Consider the following 19,952-nt stretch of genomic DNA (forward strand, 5'->3'; position numbering starts at 1 on the left):
GTTGATGCAGACTTTAAGGCTGGTAAAGTGTAAATGTCGACATGATCACCTGTATTTTCCCAGGCACACCTGTGCTGTCCATCCGGCTGGCCACGTTCACTGTGTTCCCCCAGATGTCGTACTGCGGCCGGCGAGCCCCGATCACACCTGCCACCACTGGACCCACATTAATACCTGAGGATTCACAAACAAAACTCACTAAACACCCTCAAGGGACAGGTAAACGAACCAAACAAACTACAAATCCTCCTTTACTGATCCCTCACTGCTTCCAAACCTGACTTCTGCTGAACAAGGAGGAAGATATTTTGAAGACCGCTCAAGATGATCACCCTTGACTTCTATGATATTAGTCTTTTCTTACAGTGAAAGTCAAAGTTGTTTTCAGCATTCTTCAAGATATCTTCTTTAGTGATGGTTTGAACCCACTTGAGGGAGGGTAATCAGTGAGCAGACTGTGATATTTGGCTGAATTATTCCGTTAACATCGTCTAAACTCAATAATTCTCCATTTTAGTCTGCATCATTCTTAGCATCCTGTTGGGGATTATTAAATTACATTTCTGCATTTGGCAGATTCCCTTATTTCACTGCTGTTGTCTACTGATATTTCACTGTATTTCATATTGGTGTTAGTTATAATGTCAACGAGCAGTTATTCATCAATGATTTAAATTAGAAATTATAAACACAATACAGAAAAAGGCTAATAGATTTGACTAAAACATTTTGAAGTAGTAAAATTAAGCAAAAAAAGGAATTTTCTAATTATTAGCTATTTTTGTCAAATAAAGTTATTTTAACTAAATGGAAAATGTGAAGTATTTTCTTTCCGACTATTAGAAATTAAATATATCGCGTTTATTATATTTTAATATTTATATTAATTATATCTTTGGTTAATATATTCACTCATTCATTCATTTTCCTTCGGCTTAGTCCCTTTATTTTTCAGAGGTCACCACAGTGGAATGAACCATTAACTATTCCAGCATATTTTTTACAAAGTGGATGCCCTTCCAGCTGCAACCCTGTACTGGGAAACACCCATACACACTCATTCACACACACACACACACACACACACACACACACACACACACACACACACACACACACACACACACACACACTCATACACTACGGCCAGTGTAGTTGATCAGTTCCCCTATAGTGCATGTGTTTGGACTGTGGGGGAAACCGGAGCACCCGGAGGAAACCCACACCAACACAGGGAGAACATGCAAACTCCACACAGACACACCAGCTGACCCAGCCGGGACTCAAACCAGAGACCTTCTTGGCCTGTTATTATATTATATTATATTATATTATATTATATTATATTATATTATATTATATTATATTATATTATATTATATTATATTATATTATATTATATTATATTATATTATATTTATGTAATATTTGAATATTTAAGTCGATAAATATTTTATCCAAAGTTTGTTTTAACACAGTAAATGAGAGAAGTAAGTGAAACTCTATGTGCTGTGTGCATGTTCTCCTAATCATCTCTTTCTTCTGTCTGTTTTCCTCTGTGCTGAGCTCAGTGGTGCAGGTGTCTCCAGACTCACCCACTCTCAGCACAAAGTCATTATAAGACTGATAGTTGATTTCATCCAGAACGTCGAACATCTCGATGGCGAAGTCTGCTATGGTGCTCAGGTGAGTGGCCGTGGATTTCTTGGCCTGTGAATGAAGGAATGATCATGTTTAGAAAGGCTCTGCCGGTGTGTTCACGTCATTTTATAACAGCAGGATTTGGTGACCTTGGTTCCGATGGTGGGCACCAACCCCACCGCTGACATGTAGGTGCTGCCGATGGTCTTGATCTTCTCGATGTCCTTATAACACTCTTTATCCATCAGCTGAGACAGAGGAAGGAGACAAGCGAGAGGTTAACTACAGGAGCTGTGCGTCACTGCAAAGATGCACATCAAACTGGAGCATCACAGAAAATATTAGCCCACGATTTTCAAAACGTATGCACATCCTGATGTCCCCATTGAGCTGTTTTACTGATTTAAGCTGATTCTCCATCATGTGCATGTGAACAGGTGTGTGAGGATGGCCAGGGATGTTCAGACCTCGTCGAAGTCAGCGATGATCTCATTGAGCAGCCGCAGACACTCCACGCCCATGTTGTTTCCGTCCAGCTCGATGTAGAAGTCGTTGAAGTTGGGAATGGATGCGAACAGAACCCCGACCTGAGCATACGACTGATAGTACAGATCCTGCAGAGACAGAAGCGGAGGATCAGATCAGTCACACACAACACTGTGGTACAAACGTGGTGCAGGCAGAGTAAAACATCTGTCGCAAACAAAACTCAGAATAAGAGGGAGATCACAGCCCTGAATCAGCGGCGTATCCTGCACGCTTGCTATTGTTGTATAAAAAAGGCACCTCTCATCATAAAAAGCGCATTCACTGCGATCGAGAGTCGTCCTTTTAAACGCAGTGCTGAAGGGAAACACCCACACAGCACTACAGATCTACACCAGTACTATAGTGCTGTCACCAGTACTAGATTCAAGTTAAACCAAGGTATCTTTTCCGATGGTTAGTATTAGCATTTCAGTGTCCTTATCAGGTAGCACGGTGGCTCAGTGGTGTTGCATTGAGTCCTAAAAGAATGAAAGTCGCTGGTTCGAGTCCTGGCTGGGTCACTCCGGGTGCTCCACAGTCCAAACACATGCGCTATAGGGGAACTGATCAACTACACTGGCCGTAGTGTATGAGTGTGTGTGTGAATGAGTGTGTATGGGTGTTTCCCAGTACTGGGTTGCAGCTGGAAGGGCATCCACTGTGTAAAACATATGCTGAAATAGTTAGCGGTTCATTCCACTGTGGCGACCCCTGATTAATAAGGTAATAAGCCGAAGGAAAATGAATGAATGAATGAATGAATGAATGAATGTCGTTATCGTCAAATCCGTGAGTGATAATTGCAGTTTTGAAAACTCACGGAAAATTCTGTAACTTGGCGATTGGTGCATCTGAATAAGCTCCAATGCCGGTTTATAGAGACAGGTGAAATATATATCTGTTTATTGAGCTGAAGTGTGTTGAATTAGCCGTGATTTAGAGAGTGAACTGCACACTCCTGAGGACACTCACTGAGTTAAACTGTTATTAAATCAGTCAGGAATATCACAGTTAGATTTCTCATCACAATGCTTTTAGACAGCAAAGTGAACACGGATCCCTGACATCTCATTTTAAACATGCAGGTTTAACAAACAACACCTCGAATAACACAATGAAATCTATAACCTATAAAACACACTGAGTAAATGATTTAAACAAACATAGCTCGATTAAACAAATCTGAAAATGCAGAATACATGCTGTTTGCCACAAAATGTGCATGTTCACAAACAATGTGGTGACATTTGTTGTTGAGCAGGTCATTTTAATGAAGACATTCTGCTCACTGTATTTGCAATATTCATAGCATTATACACACACTGGCCACTTTAATAGGTACACCTGTCCACATAGAGGATTTAAGAGACTTTGAATGTGGCATGGTTGCTGCTGCCAGACGGGCTGCTCTGAGTATTTCAGAAACTGCTGATCTACTGGGATTTTCACGCACAACCATCTCTAGGCTTTACAGAGAATGCTCCGACAAAGAGGGAATATCCAGTGAGCGGCAGTTCTGTGTGCGCAAATGCCTTGTTGATGAGGTCAGAGGTCAGAGGAGAATGGCCAGACTGGTTCCAGCAACAGTAACTCAAATAAGCACTCGTTACAACCGAGCTCTGCAGAAGAGCATCTCTGACCACACAACACGTCCAACCTTGAGGCGGATGGGCTACAGCAGCAGAAGAGCACACCGGGTGCCGCTCCTGTCAGCTAAGAACAGGAAACTGAGGCTACAATTCACACAGACTCACCAAAACTGGACAATAGAAGATTGGAGAAACGTTGCTGCTCTGATGAGTCTCCATTTCTGCTGACACATTCAGATGCTCGACTCACACTTCGCCCTCAACAACATGAAAGCATGGATCATCCTGCCTTGTATCAGCGGTTCAGGCTGGTGGTGGTGGTGTAATGGTGTGGGGGAGATTTTCTTTGGGTCCATTAGTACCAATTGAGCATCAACGCCACAGCCTACCTGAGTATTGCTGCTGACCATGTCCATCCCTTTATGAGCACAGTGTCTCCATCTTCTGATGGCTACTTCCAGCAGGATAACGCAGCATGTCATAAAGCTCAATCATCTCAGACTGCTGAACATGACGATGAGTTCACTGTACTCAAATGGCCTCCACAGTCATCAGAGCTCAATCCAATAGAGCAGCTTTGGGATGTGGTGGAACGGGAGATTGGCATCATGGATGTGCAGCCGACAAATCTGCAGCAACTGTGTGATGCTATCATGACAATATGGAGCAAAATCTCTGAGGAATATTTCCAGTAGCTTGTTGAATCTCTGCCATGAAGCATTAAGGCAGACCTGAAGGCTAAAGGGGTCCGACCCGGTACTAGTACGTTGTACCTAATAAAGTGGCCAGTGAGTGTACATCTCCACTAAAGAATGGCTCCTGCACTGAGAATCATCATTGGTAGGATTTTCTTCATTAGTGTAAGGTCAGGGGTGGTAAACGACTGATATGGGCTGGATGTAAACACTGAGTGATGTTCAACTTCATTTCTTAGTTTAAATTCAGCCGTATATCAGTGATGTGCACCCCCTGACCTTAAACTAGTGTGGTGAATCCAGTGAATGATGTGTGTCAGTGTGAGGAGCGTGTGTGTTACAGCAGTGTGAGTGTGAGTAACTGGTGATGTTGCAGCACACCTGATGCTCGGAGGATCTCACCATGTTTCTGGGGTTGGACAGCAGGAAGTGTTGAGCCACGTGCACAGGAAGCAGATTAAACAGGATCCTCTTATTGTCCAGTTTGACTTTCTCCATGCCGTCTCTCTCCTCCTCTGCCTGAACACACACACACACACAGCATGAACACTCCACATGTGCAGCGCATTAGGGAACAGCTGATAGTGCATTGATAGCTTTGGCATGTGGTCACAGCAGTATGAAAGCGCCCCCTGCTGGACCAAAAACTCCTCTATCTCCCTCTGAGTGTCCACTCACTGAATATAAGTGTTAGTAAAGCTGTCAGGGTAAATGCTCCATCATCATATATAGTCTATATTCACCGAGAGCTGGAGGAACATGAGCACTTTCACAGGGTTAGGAGCCCTGTGCACATATATGCTCAATTACTTTACGTATAGTTACATGTGTTTGTTATATATAGTGCTGTGTGTGTGTGTGTGTGTGTGTGTGTATGATGTACCTGAGTGGCCCACAGGAAGTCCAGCCGCAGTTTGAGGTCCAGCTGTCTGGAGTGAAGAGCCACAGCAGTGGAGAAGAGCAGCAGAGACAGAAGCGGCTCCAGACCCCGAACACTCAACAGAGCCCAGCTGAACACACACACACACACACACACACATGCACGCAAACACACACACAGATCAGCAGCTGTTTGAAGACTTAATGGAGAAATGTTGCTCCTGAAATACATTTTTGCAGGGTGGGACGACTGCTGTATTGACAACTGATCAGCTGATCAGTAAATACTGTAGTATACTCTAGTTTTTACTACAGTAAACTGTGGTGTAGTATAATATACCCTACAGTTAAAGAAAAGTACAGTGTTGCGTCATTTGTTTATATTACTGTAGTTGTTATTTTACCATGGCAACTAGAACCATGACAACAGATTACTATAGTTGTTGTGTTACCATAGCAACTGTAGTATCACCACAACAGATCAATTATTATGGTAGTTGTGTTACCATAGCAACCATAGAATCGCCAAAACAATTCAGTTACTATAGTAGTAGTTGTTACCATAGCACCTGTAGAGTCACCACAACAGATCAATTACTATAGTTGTTGTTGTGTTACCATAGCAACTGTAGAATCACCACAACAGATCAGTTACTATAGTTGTTGTGTTACCATAGCAACTGTAGAATCACCACAACAGATCAATTACTATAGTTGTTGTGTTACCATAGCAACTGTAGTCACCACAACAGATCAATTACTATAGTTGTTGTTGTGTTACCATAGCAACTGTAGAATCACCACAACAGATCAGTTACTATAGTTGTTGTGTTACCATAGCAACTGTAGAATCACCACAGCAGATTGGTACTTCACTACAGTGTGGTTGAGAATGGCTGTAGTGTTCACTGTACAGTACCGTAGTGTTTCCTGCAGTGTGTCTGTGGTGGTCGTGTCTCACCCAGAGGCGCGTCTGAATCCGCTGAGCTCCAGGATGGTGATGTAGAGCACCAGCAGCAGCAGCAGCAGGATCATCTTGGGGATCCAGGAGACCCGCAGGAACAGCGCCATGCTCAGCGTTCCCAGCATGCAGCACAGGAAGGCGTACTGAGCGCCTGCGCACGGCAGCTCCGCCATGGTGCGGTTCAGGCCCGCTGCCGCGTCGATGATCACGATGGAGCGCGTGGAGTTCGAGGGCCAGAGCCACGGCATACAGCCCACCTGACACACACACACACACACACACACACACACACACACACAGCTCATCGTCAGCAATCGTCTGTCAGTAGCTGTGTCTCCATCCAAATATGCTAATAAGATTCATGCACGAACTGGAATATTACATAAAACATCTGCGAATAAATCAACGTTTCCAGTCAATGAGGATGAGAAGAGGAGAAAGAGCTGGCATTTATGAGGCGTTTTACAATCAGCACATCAACACTGCAGATCTGCTCTGCTTTGTCCAGTAATGCGGCCCATCACACACATTTACATCAGCACTGTTCATCTGTAGTAGACATGACACACTGTCCCTCATCATCCACACACATTAAACTATCCAGCAGCAGTCAGTAACGCAGCATCATCTGCTGTCATGGCTTTACAATCAATAACTGTGATTATGATGGAAGTCAATGGAGCAAAAACACAACAACATTACCAAAGCGGAGTCAATCTGAACACACACGAGCGTTCACACTCTGCCTCAGAATCTCAGAATCAGCTCGACTTTAAACTCTGGTTATTCGCAGATGTCGTCTGCCCAGTTGATGATTTATTCCAGAACGCAGATCTACAGTGATGATGAGTGTAAAGTGCTGTATTTACCACACAGGCCTGGGCCACGGCGTATATTAAGAGCACGATGAACACACACAGAGCGGTGCGGATCTGTATGGTGAGGCACCCTGGAAAACACTGACACACACACACACACACACAGTGCAATGAGGGAGTGTCTCGAAAACAGCAATGCATTTCATACACACTATACGTGAACAGGTGTGTGCGGCGTGGAGTCTCTCACCTGAACTCTAGTGATATGCAGGTACATGATACACACGACCAGGAAGCAGATGCAGAAGACCAGCAGCACCAGCACCACAGTCCCTCTGGGGAAACACCACGCTGAATCAGTATACACCATTACAGCTGACCGCACCGCTGCTCAATATTATTATCATTCCAGTTGTGTACAGAGTAAATCACAGTTATACAATGCCATGCTTAATTAACCTAATTAAGCCTTTAAATGTCCCTTTACACGGAGTACTACAGTCTGACTAGGTAATTAGTAAAATATGATGCACTGTCATCATGACACATATGTATATATATATATATATATATATATGTCAGTCAAACGATTAAATGTGATAATCACATCCAAAATAAACGCTCATACTTACAGTATATTTGTGGGTACTGTGTGTATTTTTGTGTATATAAATATATGCATGTGTGTTGTATAAAACATTTCTTTATATACATATATATACATATATATTCACTTCTTTAACTGCTCGCACCATCTGACCTGTCATTAATCAACATAATGATAATAATAATAATAATAATAATAAATAATAATAATAATAAATAATGATAATAATAATAATAATAATAAAAATAATAAATAATAATAATAATGATGATAATAATAATAATAAAAATAAAAATAATAATGATAATAATAATAATGATGATAATGATAATAATAATAATAATGATAATAATAATAATAATAATAATAATAAATAATAATAATAATAATACTAATAATAACAATAATAAGTAATTAGATGGAAATAATGTGATGATCATCATCAGTGATTGTGCTCAGCGTACTGTGGGATGATGAGCAGGTAGAGGAAGCCCAGCAGAACCACCAGGAGCAGCGACAGAACCACAGCGCCGGTGAAGTACTCGTCATTCAACTGATGATACTGCACACACACACACACACACACACAATGACCCACAACGACACATAACCCTACGCATGACGCCATATTGATCAATCAGACGCCAGCAAAAGGAGACAGAAGCACACGATCCAATCCAGTCCAGTCATCACTCATGAGCTCAATAGGACATGTTGCTGGACTAACATCTCTGCTGATCCTGGAACAGCACTCTATTCATTCATTCTCCTTCAGCTTAGTCCCTTTATTCATCAGGAGTCGCCGCAGTGGAATGAACCACCAACTACTTCAGCATATGTTTTACACAGTGGATGCTCTTCCAGCTGCAACCCAACAGCAGGAAAACATTCCAGTCAGATTTCAGGGATCTGTTTAGCGGTTATGCTACGGTTATGGTTGTGCACTTCTGCATGATTGTTCTCCAGCGATTCAGTTCTGAATTTGGGAATGATTTAGTTATGCTTGGGTTTAGGGGTAGGGAACAGGTATGGACACATTCTCAAACAGAACTGATGGTCCAGGATCACAGCGTTCTTGGCAAAACCATGATGTGAGAACTCAGACACTTCTATAGGAATCTGCCACTGGCTCTGCTGTACGCCTCTATAGTGGTCACACATCATTAGTCATGGATATGTCCAACAGTTGATTAGTCTCATGAATCTATTCTCTGTGTAACCGTGCATGTTGTTAAAGCAAAGGAGAGAGGCAGATCCATGTGCAGGTGTAGACTTTATTAATAAATCCACAGTCATCCAAAAACTCCAATCCGGACTGGATTTCATCGGTGAATATGGGCTGACACCATGGTAAATGTGACTTTAGTCTAATTCTAGCATCTGTGTGAGGAGCCCTGAGTCTCAGTCCTGCTAAATCAGGCCTCAGCATCAAACAGTGATCAGCCCTCATCAATGAGGACACAAGACGACAGCAGACGGAGGAGCTGACGCTCAGTAGATGATGCAGTACTGTTGCACGGTCACAGGCTAGTCTGTAAACGTGACCTATTTGGAGCAAAGTTGCTGGACAATATTGCAGAGCGATCCTGCTTCCCTGATGAGGATAGGCTACACACTGTTATCCTGGCGTCTGGTTCCCATTGATGGCATCATCAGAGTACAATAATCATAACTCTACAATCCTATCTGCTGAAATAATGACAGAAACACTGCAGGATGGTGTTCTCAAGACTTTCAGAAGAGGAAAACAGCAGTGAGACTGATAACAGCAGCCAGAGGAGAGAATCATGGCAGATTTACTGTGCTGCCCCCCATACACACTGCATCACACACACCTCACACACACGGGAAATTGCTTTTTGTAATTTGATGCAAAGATGATATAACACACACATTAATGGATATAAATGTTCATGTTTTAAAAACATCTAAATATTAAAAACTCTGCAGGATTTAAGATGCTGATGCGTGTCTTGCGAAAAGGCTCCATTGCCCAAAATTGCCTGTCAACATTTCTCTAAGAGTGTGTTGTGCGCATGTGTCTCACCCGGCGCTCTCGCTCTGAGTCTCTGTACATGAGTGTGAGGTAGTTCAGATCCGCCGTGTCAGACTCCGTCTGCCGGGCCTCGATCAGCCGGTTGATGTAACGGTTCACTCGCGTTCCCGGACTGCTCTGAGGCGCAGAGGCTGCGGTCGGGGTACGGTTCCTGAGCTTCTCCGGTGCAGAGCGCAGCACCCTCCTCTGACAACCACAGACACACAGACAATCACTGACACAGAGAATCACAGACAGCACACACTCCTCTACTGACCACAGACACACAGACAATCACTGACACAGAGAATAACAGACAACACACACTCCACTACTGACCACAGACACACAGACAATCACTGACACAGAGAATAACAGACAGCACACACTCCACTACTGACCACAGACAATCACTGACACAGAGAATCACAGACAACACACACTCCACTACTGACCACAGACAATCACTGACACAGAGAATCACAGACAACACACACTCCACTACTGACCACAGACAATCACTGACACAGAAAATCACAGACAACACACACTCCACTACTGACCACAGACAATCACTGACACAGAAAATCACAGACAACACACACTCCACTACTGACCACAGACAATCACTGACACAGAGAATAACAGACAACACACACTCCTCTACTGACCACAGACAATCACTGACACAGAGAATCACAGACAACACACACTCCACTACTGACCACAGACAATCACTGACACAGAAAATCACAGACAACACACACTCCTCTACTGACCACAGACACACAATCACTGACACAGAGAATCACAGACAGCACACACTCCACTACTGACCACAGACAATCACTGACACAGAGAATAACAGACAACACACACTCCTCTACTGACCACAGACAATCACTGACACAGAGAATAACAGACAACACACACTCCTCTACTGACCACAGACAATCACTGACACAGAAAATCACAGACAACACACACTCCACTACTGACCACAGACAATCACTGACACAGAGAATAACAGACAACACACACTCCTCTACTGACCACAGACAATCACTGACACAGAGAATCACAGACAACACACACTCCACTACTGACCACAGACAATCACTGACACAGAGAATAACAGACAGCACACACTCCACTACTGACCACAGACAATCACTGACACAGAGAATCACAGACAACACACACTCCACTACTGACCACAGACAATCACTGACACAGAGAATCACAGACAACACACACTCCACTACTGACCACAGACAATCACTGACACAGAGAATCACAGACAACACACACTCCACTACTGACCACAGACAATCACTGACACAGAGAATCACAGACAACACACACTCCACTACTGACCACAGACAATCACTGACACAGAAAATCACAGACAACACACACTCCACTACTGACCACAGACAATCACTGACACAGAGAATCACAGACAACACACACTCCACTACTGACCACAGACAATCACTGACACAGAAAATCACAGACAACACACACTCCTCTACTGACCACAGACACACAATCACTGACACAGAGAATCACAGACAGCACACACTCCACTACTGACCACAGACAATCACTGACACAGAGAATCACAGACAACACACACTCCACTACTGACCACAGACAATCACTGACACAGAGAATCACAGACAACACACACTCCTCTACTGACCACAGACAATCACTGACACAGAGAATCACAGACAACACACACTCCACTACTGACCACACACAATCACTGACACAGAGAATCACAGACAACACACACTCCTCTACTGACCACAGACAATCACTGACACAGAGAATCACAGACAACACACACTCCACTACTGACCACAGACAATCACTGACACAGAGAATCACAGACAACACACACTCCTCTACTGACCACAGACACACAGACAATCACTGACAAAGAGAATAACAGACAACACACACTCCTCTACTGACCACAGACACACAGACAATCACTGACAAAGAGAATAACAGACAACACACACTCCTCTACTGACCACAGACAATCACTGACACAGAGAATCACAGATGGCCACTGATAGAGAATCACAGACATCAAACCCTCCTCTGACAACCACAGACACACAAATGATCACTGACAAAGAGAATCACAGACATAAACCTCCTCTACTGACTACAGAATCATAAACGGCCACTGACACAGAAAAAACACAGACAGTCACTGACACAGAATCAAAGATGATCACTGACAGAGAATGACAGACAGCACACACTCCTCTACTGACCACAGAATCACAGACAGTCACTGACACAGAGAATCACAGACAACAAACCCTTCTTTGATAACCCCCGACACACAGATGATCACCGACACAGAATCACAGACTGTCACTGACACAGAGAATCACAGACAGCACATTCTCCTCTACTGACCACAGAATCACAGACGGTCGCTGACACAGAGCATCACAGACATCAAACCCTTCTTTGATAACCACAGACACACAGATAATCACTGACAAAGATAATCGCAGACGTGCACTGACACACAGATCCACAGATGACCACTGACACAGAGAATCACAGACAGAAAACCCTCCTCTGCCAACCACAAACACACAGACGGTCACTGACACAGAATCACAGACGGTCACTGACACAGAATCACAGACGGTCACTGACACAGAATCACAGACAGCTGAAGTCATACCTTGTCCCCATCCTCACAGTTCATGACGTTAGAGAAGGGAATCTCAGCCTTGAACATCTTGCGGCAGTGCATGAGCTGCACCAGTAGGTAACACACCGTCTTAAACTTCATCTTTTTGGCAGGTTTGATGTCTGACAGGATCAGACCAGGAAATATCTGCACCACACACAGACAGAGTGAGCAGATCACATCAGACAGTCGACGCAGAAAGTTGATCAACATCACATTCACAATCTAGACGGACTGTAAAGCACTGCTGTGAACTCATGCTGTGTTCTGATCGAGCCCTGGATCCCTCTCCTGAGAGACTTTACTGCAACAGTAACATGCTAAACTCACCGTACTAACATCAGAACATTACACTGACTCACTGTGCTTCTGCTGTGTTGCTCTTTAAACACTTTGAGTGCTGTTTAGGTGGATTAAGGGACAGCTTTAGTGCTACAGGCAGGCTGAAGGGTTGGTGGAGGTGAGCTGCAGGTTTGGTGTTATGGGCAGATGTAAGGGTTGGTTAAGGTGTAGATCAACAATGTGATTACTGAAGGAGATAATTACAGATGAACTCGGATTATAGATCATTTTTAAGTGTCACTACTAGTTTAAGAACACTCAGAGAACATGCCAAGAATTCAAGAACTTCTTATTCCACTGAAGGTACACAACAGGTAGTGTAGAGTAATGTAGAGCATGAGGCTGTTGAGCAGATGGACAGTGTCTTTAGTAAATGAACACACACACACACACACACCTTCCTGCGGTGAGATGGCACTATGAAGAAGGTCTCGATGTCGTGTTTGAGCAGAAACGCATGTCTCTCTCTGCCGTTTCCCGGCTCCACTTCATAATCTCCATTCAGACACTCCAGAGTGGAGCGTGTGATGTGCACCTTCCTGAAACCATCAGAGACACCACACGTCACAAACTGCTGGACAACACCCTGATTCTGACCCTCAGAAGTGCACCAGTGTGCATGAGTGTGCATGAGTGTGTATGAGCGTGCATATATGTGTATGAGCATGTATGAGTGTGCATGAGTGTGTATGAGTGTGCATATATGTGTATGAGCATGTATGAGTGTGAATGAGTGTGTACATGAGTGATCATGACAGCTGCTCACCCAGGCAGACCTCCAGCCTCCATCATGTTGGCCAGGGTCACGTCATTGGACCAGACGTCATACTGCCACTTCCTGAGACCCAACACACCACAGAGAACACGACCCGTGTGCAAACCCACACGCATGTTCAGGTCCACCTCTGTCGCCTCGGCGACCGACCTGATCAACACACAGTACAACAGAGTAAAAAGTGTAGCACATCAGCCCACATGAACAACACTTCATCAATGATTATTATTGACAGATCAATGTACTGTAAACGTTAATCAATCATACTGTAGTAAAGTGTGTTAAACACCACATATTAGAGTATTTACAACTCTTTACTGAACGCTCCAGCCTACTGTAGTATTGACTATAGTGACCTGATCAACTGTAACATAAATACTGTAGTATACTTTAGCATTTACTACAGTAAACTGTGGAGTACTGCAGAAAAATAAACCATATAGAGCAGAAAACTACAGTAATGGCTCATTTGTTTATATTACAATAGCTGTTGTGTTACCATAGCAACTGTAGAATCCCCACAACAGATCAATTACTATAGTTGTTGTTACCATAGCAACTGTAGAATCCCCACAACAGATCAATTACTATAGTTGTTGTTACCATAGCAACTGTAGAATCACCACAACAGATCAGTTACTATAGTTGTTGTTACCATAGCGACTGTAGAATCACCACAACAGATCAGTTACTATAGTTGTTGTTACCATAGCGACTGTAGAATCACCACAGCAGATCACTTTGAGTATTCATTAACACTATACTCGTGTGTGGACTGGTGGTGTTTTCTGCATGCAGACTGAGGAGTGTGCACTAAAGATCATCCCTCCAGTCTAGTGTACACTTGACGGAGACTCACGTGATGGTGTCGATCATGTCCAGACCCATCTCCACACAGCAGTGAGCGTGGTCCGTCTTGGGCTGCGTCAGACCCGACACACAGTAATAGCAGTCGCCCAGAATCTTGATGCGCCGGCAGTGATTCTCCTGCAGAAGAAGAGGAAAAGCATGACTACTGCAGCTCCATCAGCCCTCATGCACATCACTATTACTGCAGCAATGTTGTGTATAGTGTGTGTGTGTGTGTGTGTGTGTGTGTGTGTTTGTGTGTGCGTGAGTGTATGTGTGTGTGTGTGTGTGTGTGTGTGTGTGTGTGTGTGTGTGTGTGTGTAGATCTGTGTATGTGTTTGCATATATGTGTGTGTGAGTGATATGGAAACAGCAGTGAGATGAAGGTATATGATGGGCATCACCACAAACGCTGCATATATCTGCATGATTTTTCCACAAGAGCTCTTCAGGAGCACATCAGAGATCAGAGCGTCTGACAGAGATTATTAGAACTCTCTCTCTCTCACACACTCACACACACACACACACACACACACACACACACACACACACACACACACACACACACTCATCTGTGTCAGCCTCCTTTTTTCAGTCTAAATGAGGACAAATGAGCACACAATACAGCAGCAAGCCATCTGAGACATCTTCAAATATAATATAATACAAGGAGTGACAAAGCGGCTCAGTGGTGTCACACTGTGGCCTCACAGCAAGAAGGTCTCTGGTTTGAGTCTCGGCTGGGTCAGTTGGTGTTTCTGTGTGGAGTTTGCATGTTCTCCCCGTGTTTGCGTGGGTTTCCTCCGGGTGCTCCGGTTTCAGTCAAACACATGCGCTATAGGGGAACTGATCAACTACACTGGCCGTAGTGTATGAGTGTGTGTGTGTGTGTGTGTGTGTGTGTGTGTGTGTGTGTATATGTGTGTGTGTGTGTGTGTGTGTGTGTGTGTGTGTGTGTGTGTATATGTGTGTGTGTGTGTGTGTGTGTGTGTGTGTGTGTGTGTGTGTGTGTGTGTGTGTGTGTGTATATGTGTGTGTGTGTGTGTGTGTGTGTGTGTGTGTGTGTGTGTGTATATGTGTGTGTGTGTGTGTGTGTGTGTGTGTGTGTGTGTGTGTGTGTGTGTGTGTGTGTGTGTGTGTGTGTGTGTGTGTGTGTGTATATGTGTGTGTGTGTGTGTGTGTGTGTGTGTGTATATGTGTGTGTGTGTGTGTGTGTGTGTGTGTGTGTGTGTGTGTGTGTGTGTGTGTGTATATGTGTGTGTGTGTGTGTGTGTGTGTGTGTGTGTGTGTGTGTGTGTGTGTGTGTGTGTGTGTGTGTGTGTGTGTGTGTATATGTGTGTGTGTGTGTATATGTGTGTGTGTGTGTGTGTGTATATGTGTGTGTGTGTGTATATGTGTGTGTGTGTGTGTGTGTATATGTGTGTGTGTGTGTGTGTGTGTGTGTGTGTGTGTGTGTGTGTGTGTGTGTATATGTGTGTGTGTGTGTGTGTGTGTGTGTGTGTGTGTGTGTGTATATGTGTGTGTGTGTGTGTGTGTGTGTGTGTGTGTGTGTGTGTGTGTGTGTGTGTGTGTGTGTATATGTGTGTGTGTGTGTGAATGAGTGTGTATGGGTGTTTGTTCTAAGTTGCAGCTGGAAGGGCATCCGCTGTGTAAAACATATGCTGGATAAGTTGGCGGTTCATGCTGCTGTGGTGACCCCTGATGAATAAAGAGACTCAGCTGAAGGAAAATGAATCTTCATCTCCAAAAGGACATTCTAACATCAAAGATGAAACATGAAAGCAGCGTAATTAATGACGGCGCTGATTTTACTGATATGCAAATTAGGCTTCTGTTGATATATGCAGCTTTTATTGCTAATTCCAGCAGGAAGACATAATGTCACGTCACACAACACAATCAGTTTTCAGGAGACTCGAGGAATAGATAAGCTGTCCGTTAGTTTGGTTGCAGATACTGTTGTGGACGTTGCCCACCGTTAGCAGAGGGGTGCTCCGCTCCTGCCTTTGTCCTCGGCAGCCAAAGCTGGATCTACATACTTTTGATTCAAGCTACAGGAAATCCTCTGCCGAGGAAATCCTATGCTTTGTTAAATGATACTCATGAGATAAAAGTAATGTGTGTGTGTGTGTGTGTGTGTGTGTGTGTGTACACCTTCAGTACACACTTAAAGATGCACTATAAAGTGTATTGAGCCAAATAATGCTGATATTTGAAAGCACCAAAACAAACACGCCCACAAACAAATGAGACCACACCCCTTTCTAAATCTCTTCTATGGCTAGTAGACACGCCTCTCACTGCTGATTGGCTGCAAGCGTGTTTCCGTTTCAGTTTGCAATGGAATGTTGAAATATTGACTAGTGGGCGGGGTTTATTTCTGAGCTCCGCCTATCATCATTCAGTCACATCCAACTAACAGTTTCAGGGTGTGGCTAAGCATGTTTCGACCAATCAGAGTGATCAGAGAAGGGCTATTTAAATTAAAGATAAACAAAACAAGCTGTTTATCAGATGAACTAATAATATGCTCCAGCACATGACATAGAGTATATTCTGATTTCATGCAAATGGACATTAAAGTGTTGTGATTAATATGAAAGCAACAATAACACGACAAGAAGACACCAATGTTCAAAACCTGAAACAATATGCATAATAAGAAGGAACAATGACTCCCTCATGAATATTCATGAGCATAATTACAGCTCTTTCACAGCTGGCAGGAATATACAGCAGCAATAATAGACAACTGATCAGAATATAAATATGATTGACAGTTCAGAAGCGCTTTGAGCTCCATCAGGGGAACAGGTGCCGTTTTTAAGCACTACACACACACACACACACACACACACACACACACTCACACAAGAATCAAATAAACACTAGCATGTCATGTCTGGTTTACTCAGTCTCTAAACACACATGAAACACAAGCTCAGTGTAATCCTTACGTTGATTACCATAATCATGAACGTAGCACTGATCCCAGGTCAGCTACAGTCACACCTACTCTCCCACAATGCACCTCAGTCCAGCTCCTAATTGGATCAGAGTGACGTGGTTGTGGCCAGTGAAGGCTGCGCTGCTCTCCTCAATCCTCTTACAGCTATTATTACTGACATCTTTCCCCACGCTTCACAGGAGAATCACTAAACATGCTGGAGCTTTCACAATAATCACCTGACTTTACATATCTGGGGGTTTACCGGGGGATTTGACCCTCCGTAAATAACACTGATCCTGCCTGGAGGACGCCAGAACAACAACACAACAACGTCTGCTCTTTAAATAGTGGGAACCAGTTAACACTGACATCTTAAATAATCATGCATTCACTCATTTCCCTTCAGCTTAGTCTCTATTTCAGGGGTCACCACAGTGGAATGAACCGTCAACTATTCCAGCATATGTTATACACAGCAGATGCCCTTCTAGGCAAACACGCATGCACACTCATTCACACACACACTCATACACTCCGGCCAGTGTAGTTGATCAGTTCCCCTATAGCGCATGTGTTTGGACTGAAACCGGAGCACCCGGAGGAAACCCACGCCAACACGGGGAGAACATGCAAACTCCACACAGAAACACCAACTGACCCAGCCCAGACTCAAACCAGAGACCTTCCTGCTGTGAGGCCACAGTGATAACCACAGAGCCACCGTGCCGCCTCCCGCTGCTATTGTCCATATACATCACTCAAGCACTTCTCAAGCTCATCTCTCTATAACACTCTGGAACTCATCAGCGGCTCACTTCCATAGTCATGGAAATCAATCAATATATTGGAGATATGGCCAGTATGGTGAACGTCTGTCTGATTCACTGCATCGGTTTTTCCTCATTTGCAGTCTGATTATCTGTAGATGACATACACTTTCCCAGATTTAACTCCCTCTTAAAATAACAACTCATACTGTACTCATACATGATATATGACATGGAGCTGTGCGGTTATCTGACAATAACCAAACACCTGAGAGTGAGCAGCAGCCAATCAGAGTCCAGCACTCGCCTGATCTGTAGTGTTATTCGTTTTATTTTCTGAGTTTCTTATTTTCTTTAGTTCAGTACTAATGATGTGGTTTATATGTCGTGTCACCAGCAGATATTTATACTTAATGACACTTACTGTATAATGCACATCTGAACACTGAAGACTAAACCAACAAAACACACACACACACACACACACACACACACACACAGAGAACATCAGATCAAACCTGTAAACAAACTCACAGTCACACTCAAACACTGCTGGACAGAAAACATGCCGCATAATCCTGGGATTAAAGGATTTCACACACGCACACACACGCACACACACACGCACACACGCACACACACACGCACATGTGCATGTAAGCAACAGTAAGATTCATCTGCGTGTTCATCGTGTACACAATGCAGACAAAAACACTGAATATCAATGATTATCAAAACTGAAACTAAACTGCAAATGATCACAATCAATTATTCACTAATCACAATCAACTAAATCAATATCAATCACTAATCACAATCAACTACAATCAAAATCAATCACTAATCACAATCAACTACAATCAATATCAATCACTAATCACAATCAACTACAATCAATATCAATCACTAATCACAATCAACTACAATCAAAATCAATCACTAATCACAATCAACTACAGTCAAAATCAATCACTAATCATAATCAATCACAATTAAAATAATCAATAATCACATTCAATCACTAATCACAATCAACTACAATCAATATCAATCACTAATCACAATCAATCATAATCATAATAATCAATCCCTAATCATAATCAATCACAATCAAAATCAATCACTAATCACAATCAACTACAGTCAAAATCAATCACTAATCACAATCAACTACAGTCAAAATCAATCACTAATCACAATCAACTACAGTCAAAATCAATCACTAATCACAATCAACTACAGTCAAAATCAATCACTAATCACAATCAATGCAATCAAAATTAAATTAATCATTAATCACAGGCAATCGCTGTCAATCACAACCAAAACCAATCATTAATCACAATCAATAACTATCAATATCAATCACTAATCACAATCAAACACTAATAATAATAAGTGCAATCAAAATTAATCATTAATCACAATAAATCACAACAAAAAATCAATCACTATCACAATTAATTACAATCTAAATCACAATCGATTATTATTCACAATCAATCACTATTAAAACCGATCACTAATAACAATCCAAACACAATCAAAACCAATCACCAATCACAATCTAAACCAACCACCAATCACAATCAATGCAATTAAAATCAGTCATTAATCACAATCAACTACCATCAAAATCACAATCAATCACTGTCAAATCAATTACTAATCACAATCAATCACCATCAAATCAATTACTAATCACAATCAATCACCATCAAAACTAATCACTAAAACAATCCAAATAAATCACCAATCACAATTAATCACAGTTATTCCTTC

At 42.9% G+C, this 19,952-nt stretch overlaps 1 protein-coding gene across 2 annotated transcripts in view; it reads right to left on the minus strand.

Moving 5' to 3' along the window:
- adcy1b (adenylate cyclase 1b) overlaps window positions 1-19,952 on the minus strand; it is a 37,808-nt gene that overhangs the window by 5,102 nt on the left and 12,754 nt on the right. The window contains exons 5-19 of one of the 2 annotated variants that reach the window (XM_087239879.1): window positions 14,461-14,588; window positions 13,593-13,751; window positions 13,224-13,365; window positions 12,476-12,631; window positions 9,769-9,963; window positions 8,186-8,283; window positions 7,365-7,449; window positions 7,166-7,255; window positions 6,294-6,553; window positions 5,337-5,463; window positions 4,835-4,972; window positions 2,109-2,255; window positions 1,791-1,889; window positions 1,596-1,710; window positions 50-174 (exon numbers count right to left, since the gene is read on the minus strand). In XM_087239879.1, coding sequence (XP_087096005.1) covers window positions 50-174; window positions 1,596-1,710; window positions 1,791-1,889; window positions 2,109-2,255; window positions 4,835-4,972; window positions 5,337-5,463; window positions 6,294-6,553; window positions 7,166-7,255; window positions 7,365-7,449; window positions 8,186-8,283; window positions 9,769-9,963; window positions 12,476-12,631; window positions 13,224-13,365; window positions 13,593-13,751; window positions 14,461-14,588 — 2,064 coding nt within the window. 2 annotated transcript variants of the gene reach the window in all.

This window comes from Danio rerio, chromosome 2, assembly GCF_052040795.2.
Source record: "Danio rerio strain M-AB ecotype USA chromosome 2, GRCz13ab, whole genome shotgun sequence".
NCBI classification, from domain to species: domain Eukaryota; kingdom Metazoa; phylum Chordata; class Actinopteri; order Cypriniformes; family Danionidae; genus Danio; species Danio rerio.